This window comes from Perca flavescens, chromosome 20 (genome assembly GCF_004354835.1).
Source record: "Perca flavescens isolate YP-PL-M2 chromosome 20, PFLA_1.0, whole genome shotgun sequence".
Classification (NCBI taxonomy): Eukaryota; Metazoa; Chordata; class Actinopteri; order Perciformes; family Percidae; genus Perca; species Perca flavescens.
The window spans coordinates 22,224,846-22,238,069 of NC_041350.1; the positions used below are offsets into that span (position 1 = coordinate 22,224,846).

The 13,224-nt window shown below is 42.3% G+C and overlaps 1 protein-coding gene across 3 annotated transcripts in view; it reads left to right on the top strand.

Moving 5' to 3' along the window:
- The window catches only part of tnika (TRAF2 and NCK interacting kinase a), a 69,870-nt gene that overhangs the window by 53,625 nt on the left and 3,021 nt on the right, over positions 1–13,224 (top strand). For 2 of the 3 annotated variants that reach the window (XM_028565110.1, XM_028565112.1), the window contains 15 exons: positions 15–121; positions 331–446; positions 1,898–1,995; positions 3,045–3,113; positions 3,831–3,937; positions 4,343–4,445; positions 4,895–5,044; positions 5,357–5,459; positions 5,611–5,781; positions 5,894–6,037; positions 6,575–6,709; positions 7,807–7,907; positions 8,893–9,042; positions 11,621–11,780; positions 12,745–12,884. In XM_028565110.1, the coding sequence (XP_028420911.1) occupies positions 15–121; positions 331–446; positions 1,898–1,995; positions 3,045–3,113; positions 3,831–3,937; positions 4,343–4,445; positions 4,895–5,044; positions 5,357–5,459; positions 5,611–5,781; positions 5,894–6,037; positions 6,575–6,709; positions 7,807–7,907; positions 8,893–9,042; positions 11,621–11,780; positions 12,745–12,884 (1,854 nt within the window). Of the gene's footprint in view, positions 1–14; positions 122–330; positions 447–1,897; positions 1,996–3,044; positions 3,114–3,830; positions 3,938–4,342; positions 4,455–4,894; positions 5,045–5,356; positions 5,460–5,610; positions 5,782–5,893; positions 6,038–6,574; positions 6,710–7,806; positions 7,908–8,892; positions 9,043–11,620; positions 11,781–12,744; positions 12,885–13,224 lie in introns of all 3 variants that reach the window. The other variant, XM_028565111.1, reaches the window with a different exon arrangement.

Consider the following 13,224-nt stretch of genomic DNA (forward strand, 5'->3'; position numbering starts at 1 on the left):
TTTTGTGTGTCCAGGTCCCACAGAGGACCATTTCCATCTCCCCAGCCTTGGTCAGGAAGAACTCCCCTAATGGAGGAGCAGTTCTGGGCCCTCGCACAGGATCTCAACTCATACGGGCCAGGTAAAGCTCATATTAGCACATTGTCCACCTCTGAATCTAACCAATGCTGTTTTTACACTGCAGGAGTTGCCTAAGATGATCTAAAGTTTATAAAAACATGGCACTTCCACAATGCATACATCTGTTTCATATACTGTAAATATGCTGTATAATATTATTAGTAGTAGTAGTTTAAAAATGAGTGAAATTGTTTTTTCCACCTGTTTCAGTAACCCAGATCTGCGGCGCTCAGAGCTCTCTCTGGATGCCATGCTGCAAAGAACTTCCTCCAACTCGTCATCCTCCTCCTCCCCTTCGTCTCAGGGAGGCTCAGCCGAGAGGAGAGGTACGAAAACTCGCACAGAAACTCTGAAAGCCTCAAAAACACACTCATGTACGCATGCACATCTTAGATGCACTGAAATGAAAAGAGACACGCGAGCGCACACATGCGAAACAATTAAAAACCGGTGCATGTACTTGCACTTGTATACATGCAAACGCGGACACAGAAACACACAAATCCGCAGACACTCACAGGGCTTCAGCGAGTTTCTGAGGCTATCAGCGGGACAATGTCAGTCGCAGTTCTGCTCTGATCAACCTGTCTGATGTGCCCCGTTACTCCCAGCCTCTGGAGAGATAGAAGAGAGGAAATGAGAGAGGGAGATAGAGAGAGGCGTACAGGGATGTGTCAAACAACAGGCCAGAGGGATATCTAAGATATGCATCGATCTCCCCGTGACATACACATGGCACATGAGAGTTTGAAGTATGGTAGGATCAGTTTCCCTTCATGTTTGTTGGATGTTATTTTGCAATGGGGCTGACAGTAAATATGGCAGGAATGAGACAGATACTAGCAACACAGTTTAAGAAAAATACGAATCAGCTTAAAAAAATATTTGATGAATGCCTTTGTGCTTTCACCCAGACAAGCATCATTTGTCACAATGTAATGACATCAAATTTTGAATTAAATTGTTAAAGTGATATGTGACATATTTTTATGTAACATTTTTGATGATTCTGATTATAGGTCCCATGACATGGTGCTCTTCGGATGCTTTTATATAGACCTTAGTGGTCCCCTAATACTGTATCTGAAGTCTCTTTTATATAGACCTTAGTGGTCCCCTAATACTGTATCTGAAGTCTCTTTTATATAGACCTTAGTGGTCCCCTAATACTGTATCTGAAGTCTCTTTTATATAGACCTTAGTGGTCCCCTAATACTGTATCTGAAGTCTCTTTTATATAGACCTTAGTGGTCCCCTAATACTGTATCTTAAGTCTCTTTCCTGAAATTCAGCCTTGATGCAGAATTACAGCCACTAGACAGCCAGTCCCACAATGAGCTTTCCTTAGTATGTGCCATTTCTGTGTCTGAAGCTATTGAGGAGGAGAGGGGGGGAGAGGGGGGGGGGGTGGGACCTTGACCAACTGCCACTTTGCTCGTTTGAAAGCCATGATGTCTCTCTCTCTCTCTCATGGGTGGGCCAAATTCTCTGGGCGGGCAAAGCAGAGAAAGGGGAGGTAACCTTGCTCCTTATGACCTCATAAGGAACAGATTCCAGATTGGCCCATCTGAGCTTTCATTTTCTCAAAGGCAGAGCAGGATACCCAGGGCTCGGTTTACACCTATCCCCATTTCTAGCCACTGGGGGACCATAGGCAGGCTGGGGGAATGCATATTAATGTTAAAAAACCTCATAAAGTGAACTTTTCATGCCATGGCACCTTTAAACACATTGGTGTATGTAAGTCAAATGTGTAATGAGGTCCTTGTTCTGATAGGTCAAGCCAAGCAGGAAGGATCCCCTCCAGGAGCCAATCAGGAGGCAACGCCCAAACAGGAGGAGGGTCGTGAATCAGCCAGACCCAGCAGACCTGCAGTGAGTCCCACAACACAGACACACAAATTCACTTCCTGTAACAGCAATCTCCTCTCTTGGAATCTTCTACGGGCATCTTCTCCTTTTTTCTGCTATTCATCTGGTTCTTTCTTTCTCTGCCTCCCTCTCTTTGTCCTTTCACACTCCAGAGCTATAAGAAAGCCATAGATGAGGTTAGTGACACTCGAGTCCCCCCCTTTTTTTTTTATCCCGATTTTCCTTTGCCTCGATCTTCGGAGCCCCTCTTTTTTCCCATGGCATGGTGAAGTTAGTTTGTTTCACAAGTAGATAACGTCTCTTTCTTTCAACTTTAAAATATCAGCGTGAAATGGTGATGGCAGTGCATGGGTGCTTCTACACACCTACCTGAGAGAGCGTGTGCGTGTGTGCGTGCGCATGTGTGCAACCTAAACTGCCAAGCACCTGAACAGTCTCTGAATCTCTTTTCCTGTTTCTTTGTCATCACGGTTTCTGATCAGGAGGAGCTGGTAAGCCCACCGTGTATGACGGTACCCCCTCCCCCCCACATCTGCATGATTTGGTCTGATCCATTGGCTGGGTTGAAGGGGGAGGGAAGGACCCACGGGCCAGTTAGCATGGGGGTGATTGGTGGAGCGGGTGCTGCAGATTGATGCTACACTCCAGTTGTACATAAAGCCTGATTATCTGTCTCTCTCTTCTCTTATGACCAGTCTTCACATATTTTATATATTGCTTGTGAGCGAATAAAAGTGCTGATCTGTGATCAATTCTTGTGTCACAAAATAAAATGTGTGAGTGTGGCTAAGCTGAAAAAGGGATCACAGATAAACAGTCCTGTTCCTGGTCACCTATGTTTACAGGCCAGGATGTTTGTGTAACAACAAATCGGTTGTCCTCTTGTCAAGATGCTGATGGTTTGTGTTACTCTTTTTTTCCCCCTCTCTGTTCCCGTCATCTTTGTATGCCATCAGGTCTCTCGCTCCTCAGGTTGAGACTCATGACACCAAACTGATGAACTAACTGGCTTTGTATCTCTCTCTCCTCCCCTCTTCTGTTCCTCTCTATAGGACCTAAGTGCATTGGCCAAGGAACTCCGAGAATTGAGGGTCGAGGAGGGCAGCAGACCTCCAGTTAAGGTACAGTGACATTTATAGTAGTAATGATGATTAGGAGATCGACATATATTTATTTTTATTGTAGTCCTGGCTTACAATAGAGAAGGGCCGAGAATAAAAAAAAACAATAAAGCTAAAAGATCATTTCCATTATTGTCCTCATTAGAAGGGGGGAAGGGTGAGATGACAGATCTTCATGTCAGGTAAAAAAGCGAAACAAAAAACAGCGAACAGCAGCAGTATTTATGAATATACTTTTGCCTTAATCTGAAAGGAAAAATATGAATTAATATATCTTTTTGAAAACGATGGTTAAAAAAGAATAATACAGAAGTTGGTTGAGTAATTGCCCTGCAGAGTTTTCTTGTAAACAAAAAGTTATGTTCAAATTCAATATTTTTGACAAAGACATTGTGTATCCCTGTAGTTGAAAACACATGATAAATGCATTTTCTCCTCCTTATAAAAGACTTGCATAGCTGGTCTTTTTGAATATTTTAAAACATGATGTATTACATCCATGTTTGCTATGTGGCAGTCTTCTACTTCCTTGCCTTTGTACTTAGTACTTTGTACGTTACTGCCTGCCGATCAGCAAAATGGCGTGAAACCAACGGCAGGAATGTGCAACACGTTTCCTGCATGCTTGTGTGCCTGCACGCGCACAATACAGTACAACTCAGAGGGTTTCTGAGCAATTCTCGCTATTTTGTCTCTGCTTCTTGCGTTCTAATAAAGGTGACGGACTACTCGTCCTCTAGTGAAGATTCAGAGAGCAGCGATGAGGACGGGGAGACAGTGGGGCATGATGGGACTGTTGCTGTTAGCGACATCCCCCGCATCATGTAAGTTGTCGCCTCTGTTTTTGTTTTTCCCTCGCTCTGTCTTTATTTTTATTTATTTTTTTTCAAGCCGGACTTGTCAGTATTCATTTGCGCTGAGATAGGCATATCTTTGGAATATGCACCATGCCAGCAGCTTGTCAGTGTAGTTTTCTGCCAAAACTAAAATGTGTGTGTGTGTGTGTGTGTGTGTGTGTGTGTGTGTGTGTGTGTGTGTGTGTGTGTGTGTGTGTGTGTGTGTGTGTGTGTGTGTGTGTGTGTGTGTGTGTGTGTGTGTGTGTGTGTGTGTGTGTGTGTGTGTGTGTGTGTGTGTGTGTGTGTGTGTGTGTGTGTGTGTGTGTGTGTGTGTGTGTGTGTGTGTGTGTGTGTGTGTGTGTGTGTGTGTGTGTGTGTGTGTGTGTGTTGCAGGCCAGCAGTTCAGAGCAGCGGTGAGTCGTATGGAGGGCTGACAGAGGACTCTCTGGGAGATGCCTATAATAGCTCCAAGGACAGCACTCTCGTGATGAGAGAGGTGATGAATGTGCGCGCACACACACACACACAAGCCACATGCATTTAGAGAGAAGGTAATGACAACTAACAGGGGAAATACTGTTTTTGTTTATATTTTACTATCAAACTAGACTCATTTTGGGGGACCCTGGTAGATCACCTGGTTGAGCGTGCGCCCTATGTATGAAGGCTTAGTCCTTACCGCAGCGGCGCGGGTACAAATCCGACCCGCGGGCCTTTGCTGCATGTCATCCCCCTCTCTCTCTCTCCCCCCTTTCCTGTCTTCACCTGTCCTATCGAATAAAGGCCAAAAAAGCCTTAAAAATAATCACCAAAAAACTGGGCTCATTTTGCTTCTTTATAGGCGCATTGTCTTCTTCTGTCCTCACTTTCTTGTCTCTTTCAACGTTATATCTCCTCTTTCCTTTGTTTCTCAACTCTTTTGTCTCTTTGTTTTCCGTCTCTCAGGCAGAGGAGAGGAGGAGAGGTGGCCACACCGAGAGTAATGGTTTCGGGAATCACAGTAACCATGGTAACCTCCCTGACCTGGTGCAGCAGAGCAACTCTCCCTCGGCCACACCCACCTCAGCCCTGCAGGAACTGGGCGACATGGCTGAGGTCACTCACACACAGACACACACACACAGACACAGACACACATTAACGGATATAGTGCTGTAAATAAAACATGAAGTTGAATTAATGCAGTAAAATCTACAAATTCATTGTAAAAATCTGTATAAATGATGTATTCCATTTTTGAGGTCTCATGCCTTTATCCAACTCTGATTTTTTTTTTTTTCACATAATTGCATAATATATTTTTATATTTGTCAAAACCAAAAGTAGGCAATACTAAAATGTCCTTGGTATAAATTCAAGCAACTCTGGTTAGTTTGTTAATGTCGGGTTTTCTGGTTTGTCTTACAGTTTGGTCTGGGCGGATCCAAAGCGTCCTTCACCCCATTTGTTGACCCACGTGTCTATCAAACCTCCCCAAGTGAAAACGACGATGACGACAACTCCGCGGAAGGTAAAAAAAAAAAAAAAAGCATAGGAAAGCTGTGGCCACACGTTTTACTGTACATATTCAACCTTTTTTTACCTGCTCACCGTCCAAAAAACTCCAACCAGTTATATGTTTCTTTGTTTCGTCATCGGTCTTTTCTTCTATGGTATCCCAGCCATGTTTGCTAATGAGCTGCTGAGGCAGGAGCAGGCCAGACTGAACGAAGCCAGAAAGATCTCTGTGGTCAACGTCAACCCGACCAACATCAGACCCCATAGTGACACCCCAGAGATCCGCAAATACAAGAAACGCTTCAACTCTGAGATCCTGTGTGCTGCACTCTGGGGTAGGAGGGAACATCTTTCATCTGCCTTTTTATAAAACAAAAAACATTAGAATTTTCCTGAATATCTATATCTGTGTCTCTGACTCTTGGGTGTACATATGTGTGTGTTCAGGTGTGAACCTGCTGGTGGGGACAGAGAATGGTCTTATGCTGCTTGACCGAAGTGGACAGGGAAAAGTCTATAACCTGATCACCAGGCGGCGCTTCCTACAGATGGACGTGCTTGAGGGGCTCAATGTGCTAGTCACCATATCTGGTAGGACTAACGCAGACGCACTCACAATATATGCACATTCGCAAGTGCATGGTCATATACATATCATACACGCACCCTTCTCCAGTGTATCTGAACGCAGATTGTAGCTCCTATCATATACTGTAATGTGCAAATACATCACAGTTGCTTCCTGTTAAGGAAGGTCCTAAACATGTGTTGCTATCTCATCTCTACATTTGGATAGTTTAGTGTTGTACCCTCAATGCATCGTATGTGTTTTTGTTTTATTGATAGATAGATTTGTTTTATTCTCTTAAAGATGAATAATGTGCACCGTCACATGTCATACATTTGGTAAATAGTTGCAAGGGTAGCATTGAAAGCAAAATAAAGTAATATTAGGAGACTCTTTCATTCCTCAAAGTATAAATCCAAGTCATCTAGGTCAGTCGCAATTGCCGGGAAAGTGCCGCTGCGTGTGCTGTGTACAGCCAAATAGGCTTTGGGTTTTTGGGACTTCCTTCCTGTAAATTCAATCTCATTTCTCTTTCTCCCTCTGTCACCTCTTTTTCTCAGGGAAAAAGAATAAGTTGCGTGTCTACTATTTGTCCTGGCTGAGGAACAGAATATTACACAACGACCCAGAAGTAGAGAAGAAACAGGGTTGGATTACAGTCGGGGAACTGGAGGGCTGTGTGCATTATAAAGTTGGTAAGGATCTGTATATGTGTACATAAATGAATACATTAATTTGGATTACACATGCTAAGGCTGATATTTAGGCTGGATTCTGACTTGGCCTGAGTTGAAATGTTCTAAACAACTGGGGATGTGTAAAATTGTACATACAGGTAACATGTATGCTATGCAGCTATTGTATTGAAACAAAAAAATCTATAGGTAAAAATATAAATCGTCGGCTGTAAAACTTCAGAATAAAGTGGCTTTGGAAAAAAAAAATGTATTGTTTAACTGCATTTAACCTTTGCTGCCAGTTACTCAGATTGTTGCCAATTAGATAGCTTTGTGTTCTTAAACCTACATTGTATAATTTTTTGAGTTGATTCTTAGCAAAAAAAACTTTGTTCTTTCACAAATATGTGCTCATTCATGTGTAATTACTTCCATCAACTAATCAAACTATTCTCATTAGCGTAGAATCTGTCATTCAGAATACATAGGGGCGAGTCGCTGGAATGATGGGCGGCATGTTGCACCTCCATCTTTAAAATATATTAGCCAAAGAGGGACATACCTCCGCCTCTCGCCCTTTTACACTCAGTGGCACCCCGCAACGTGACGAATGCCAGGGGAAGATTACTCGCCGGGGGAAGTTAAAAACAGAATTAAAATGACAAAGCGACAGGCAAAGCAACAAGACCAAAGTTAATATTGGAGTGGCTAGAACAGCTGTGTGTCTACAGGTTCGGCCACCGTAGGAGTTAGAACGCAATCGGAATGAGAGGGGTTAGAAAGTAATATTCAGTTGGTTGTCATATACAATTTCACCGCTAGATGGGAGAAATTCTTACAGAATGTAGCTTTAAGGGAAGTTGCTTTACAGACTAAAATAGATGTTTATTTTTTTCATTTGTTTTCCTGTTTTCTTCGCATCAAATGCATGATATTTAGACCAGTAAGGAAAGTCGGGGCAGGGTTTATGATAAATGTGTTCCTAATGTTGAGAAACAAAAGATGTTAGATGTATCACCTTCTTAATATATAAAATCTTATGTACATCATGCCAAAGTATTAAGGTTCAGCTGTTCATGTTTGTCACTGTGTAAGTGTCTTTTTCCTGTTTCCAGTAAAATATGAGAGGATTAAGTTCCTGGTGATTGCTCTGAAGAACTCTGTGGAAATCTATGCCTGGGCTCCCAAACCCTACCACAAGTTCATGGCCTTTAAGGTACACAAGCACAAACATGCACATACTTTACACACAGTAAAGCTACAGTGCGCAACTATTTTATATCAATGGATGTCCGTTACATTCAAGCCATTGCCAAATGAGTTGCTACAAAGCTAATCAAGACTATCCGCGCCACACAACTCTCAATTTCTCAGCATGGCTATGTTTACAAAATGGTGTAATCCAGTGACTTTTAGCGCGCTGAAGCTCAAGTGAAGATAATTGCCTCTTCTGAAGAGTCCATGTTTTTTTTTAATCCTCTGCATCCTCCTTGTCTACTAGCAACTGCGTTGAGGAGGGGTCGGGGGGCGGTGCGCGATCACTGAAGGCTTGCGTCATGTGGACGCGCCGACTGTTGTCATTACTTAGAATTTCTCATGGATGCGACAGACACTACGCACTATAGCTTTAACATACACATAGTGTATGTCTACGACGTTCCACTTCCGGGATTGCTCGGTTGCCGCCGGATATTCCGCCAGATTTCACTCTTTTCGGCCGGATGTTACCTTCTGCTTTCTTTGTGTTGGAATTTAAACTCCGGTGGATTTCTGAGGACTATGGTTAACTGCTCCTCAGATCTCTGCAGGGTAAATCCAGACAGCTAGCTAGACTATCTGTCCAATCTGAGTTTTCTGTTGCAAAACAACTTTTGAACGTACACTTGTTCCACCAAAACAAGTTCCTCCCGAGGATATTTTGCAGAGGCACCGTGGCTCTGTGTGGTCCTTAGTGCCGCCCATCATGGATTGTGATTGGTTTAAAGAAATGCCAATAAACCAGAGCCCGTTTTTCTCCCATCCCGGTATGCTGTCTGGACTAGCCAGACCCTCCTCCGCGGCGCTGTTGAGGAAGGTCTGGCAAAGTGAGACTAACATACACACCATACACATGTATAGATGCAGAATGAATAGATAGACTTTCATTGGATCTCACATTTTCCTACTTTTCGTCTGTCTGTCTCTCTCCCTCTCTTTTTCAGTCATTCACAGAGTTGCAGCATCGTCCCCAGCTGGTTGACCTGACGGTGGAGGAAGGTCAGAGGTTAAAGGTCATCTATGGCTCCAGTGTTGGCTTCCATGTCATTGACGTGGACTCGGGCAACCCTTACGACATCTATATCCCCTCGCATGTGAGTGCCGTGTGCGTCCGAGTGTATATCTTAAATAGACATGCTTTCTGAATAACGCTCTGTCACCTCTTTATTAATCTGAATGAAGAGACACACACACACACACACACACACACACACAAATGATGTGAGGCCCAGAGGGATACCAGTATTTTTTCTGTCCTTCCTAATGTATTACCTGCTGATGTCCTCCTGTGCCAAGGTGAGCACTGACACACACACACACTCTCATGAGGATCGGCTTCTAGGGATACAATTACTTTTTCTTGACAAATTACCTCTTTGATTGATTTACTGTCGTGCAAGGAAAAGATTGATGTGGGTGCTTAACTGGTTTATCAGATGCTTTTGTTGCTAAATATGATGCATTAAGCTGTTAAGTACACAGCATGTAGCTCAACTTACTAAATTGTTACAGGAATGTAAGTAGTAGATGCTATTACATTTCCTGTTGCAACAAAGAGCGTAATTCTCAAGAAGTCGTTGTATTCTTTTAGCCTACCTGTTTGGCAGCATGCAGTCAGTTATAAATTCTAGTCACTCAATCACTTGAATGCAAATCAGTTTTGGTACTTGCATGCAGATTAGTTTGTTCCGTGGTGGCTTAACTAATCGCATGCTCTTACCCGAATCAAGTTCAAGCACAGTTCAGCCAAATTCTTGGTTTAGTGGCAATATTTCAGTAAATATAAACTAGAGATGTTCCGATACCGATACCAGTATCGGTATCGGCTCCGATACTGCCTAAAACGCTGGTATCGGTATCGGGAAGTACTGGAGTTAATGCACCGATCCGAAACCACGTAATAAAGCCCTAAAGAAAATCTATGTTAAAGTAGATTATTTATGTTCTTTTTCCGTTATAACTGACTGTCAAACTGAACAATAAAAGAAAGTTCTGTGGCGTTCATTGTTTGTGTTTGTTCATGTTTCACAAAGATAGAAATAATATCACATCCATACAGGGATAGTAGTATACAGTTGGTAAACATAATAAAACATATGACACACTGGTATTGGATCGGTACTCGGTATCGGGCGATACACAAGTTCAGGTATCGGAATCGGTATCGGGAAGCAAAAAATGGTATCGGGCCATCTCTAATATAAACCCAGTAAATACAGATGTAAGAACATGCAATTGTAGCCTGTGTTCAATTGAGTCCATGCTTTACAGTGAATACCCCACAAAATTTATGTTTACAAAATATTCCACTTTTTTTTGCGATGTTTGCCTTTAATCCATGCTTCATTTTTCTCTCCTTCCTTGCCAACTTCTCTTCCAGTGTGCCAAACAGATGAAGGTGACATCCTGCCATCCACCCTTTAGACTAGATCAATAGACCTTTAGTAGAACCCCATAGTGGATGCACAGATGTGCTACGTGTGTCTATGTGCAGTACACTTCATTAGAGTAGAGATTAATGGTCAATTTAGAGTAGAAACCGGTTGCATGAATAAATTCATCTTACTCACAGGATACATGGAAAGGTTGTGAAAAGATGTATACTACTATACTACCAGGGGAATGTTAAGAAATGCTGGAGTCACAACACAAAAATGCTGAATTGAATTCTAATTCCACATATATTCATTAGATTCATTAGCATTACTTTCATTTGACTTGCAATTTCATTTAATGCATTGTTGTCAGATGTTTATCACACACCTGACATCATTCCAAAAACTGCACTTGACTTACCAAATTAACAACACCACAGTATGATGTACTCAGAGTGGTTTTGTTAGGTTAACCGCAGCACTGTAACCTATCTGATACAATGTGTAAGTTGCTTCCTTAATGTGGTCCGAGTAAGCAGAAGTGTGGCAATGCCACGTGTGTTCCATTTTTAAAAAGGTCTTGTGTACATGCAGTTTCCCATGGGCTAAGATGAGTTTGTTTCATTCCGTTATCACTCATTCATTTTACTGATATGATCTGTTGTTGTGCTCCTGAAGTGTTGTTTTGAGTCACACCTCAGGAGAGCCTGCTGGCACAAATAACGGGGGTACGCTTTGGGTAAAGTGCACAGGTGTGTGTGTGTGTGTGTGTGTGTGTGTGTGTGTGTGTGTGTGTGTGTGTGTGTGTGTGTGTGTGTGTGTGTGTGTGTGTGTGTGTGTGTGTGTGTGTGTGTGTGTGTGTGTGTGTGTGTGTGTGTGTGTGTGTGTGTGTGTGTGTGTGTGTGTGTGTGTGTGTGTGTGTGTGTGTGTGTGTTTCTGTTCCCAACTCTCCTGATGTTGTTGCTCTTAATTAAGGTCAAAGGAAAGTGCAATAGTTTGTCCATTCACTTATAATACAGAACAAGGCTTCTCAGACAACAAGCCAAAGTCTGAACCCCTTGATGCGCTGACGCCGCTGAAATTTGGCAGCCTTGTCAATGTCCACACACACTGGCTCTTTAGAGGATTAAAGTACGCCAGTCGGTCCAACAACAAACAAAAAAAGCCAAAGAGACAGCCAAATTCTATTGCATTACATGCCCGTGATGAAACCTCTGTACTATTTCAATCTTCTGTAGATTATGATTACATTTGACAGATTTAATAAAAGCCTCACGCGTGTGTGTGTCTGCGATAGATCCAGAGCCAGGTGACGCCCCATGCCATCGTGGTGCTCCCTAAGACTGATGGGATGGAGATGCTGCTGTGTTACGAGGACGAGGGCGTCTACGTCAACACATACGGGCGAATCACCAAGGACGTGGTGCTACAGTGGGGAGAGATGCCTACCTCTGTTGGTATGTACCACCCACACGACTATTTGTGTTTAGTTGATTTTTTTTTTTATTTAATTTGTATGAACACTGGAGTCATTAAAACATCACAGAGAAAAACTCAGTTCAGAGAATTAAATTAACAAATCACTCAACTTAAGGTTTAAATAACTTCCCGACCGCTTTGTGGGGCCAAAATGCTGGACCCCACAACATTAAAGGGCAGTTTGAGGGACTTGGTTTTAGGATTAGGGTTAGAATTAGGTTATGGTTAGGGTGAGGGTAAGGGTTAAGGTTAGGCATTTAGTTGTGATGGTTAAGGTTAGAGTAAGGGGCTAGGGAATGCATTATGTCAATGACGTGTCCCCACAAAAATAGTGAGACGCTGTGTGTGTGTGTGTGTGTGTGTGTTTGGCAATGTAGATGAAAAGAGTAGGGAATTCTCTGGTAACTGAGCCTATGGGGGTTCATTGGAGGTTTAATTGCATTCAGAAATCAGTTTATAACATCAGCTTTCGCATAAAGGCCTCCAGAGCTGCTTAGAAGGAGCAAGGATAAGGAGGGACGGGGGAGCAAGGGTAAAAGTTTGAGAAAGATAAAAAAAAAAAATGGATAGAGCTTATAGATGATCAATAGTCAATGTACAAGGGAAAGTGAGAATGTAAGACACAGGGAGAGAAAGAGAGATGGGGCAACCAAGAGCTTGAAAGTCCAAGAAGAAATGTGTACATGCATGTGCTGTATATATGAGCACTGTTTCCATAGTAAAGTACTTTACTGCCATCATGTGGTAGCCAGTGGTTTAACACTTTTAAAGCAACTACTTAGGCTATTGCTAATGAATCTGGATTCTACATTGGTTTATGGTTTGTTCTAATGGTATGTTTGTATATCATTGAGTTGTGAACTCAATGATATAGAAATACATTTATTTATTTTTTCTATTGTTTTATTTTAACTTAATTCTCTTGTGATTTCTCTTTTCCAGCCTATATCCACTCTAATCAGATTATGGGCTGGGGTGAGAAAGCCATAGAGATCCGCTCTGTGGAGACAGGTCATCTGGATGGAGTCTTTATGCATAAGAGAGCCCAGAGACTCAAATTCCTTTGTGAGCGGAATGACAAGGTAAAAACACATACTGTACACTCTCTAAGTTCTCAGTTATTCTTATCTGTTGCTTGGAAATGATTGGAGTACAATAACATCAACATTTAGAACAATGCTTGACTTGATCTAGTCTTGATTTGTACTGTCTCCAGTAGAGTGCTCTTGATTACAGCACGTATGTGTGACAAAATATTAATAAGACGCATAAACAGAACTTGGTATGATTTGCATAGATCTCACACAGGCCCCTTGGAACCAAAAAGCAAACTTTTAATGCTATGTCAGGTAACACATTTTCAAGTTAAGATAAGGTAGCAGATGATTAAGTTTAAAAATTACATTTTGATGGGGAGTAAAT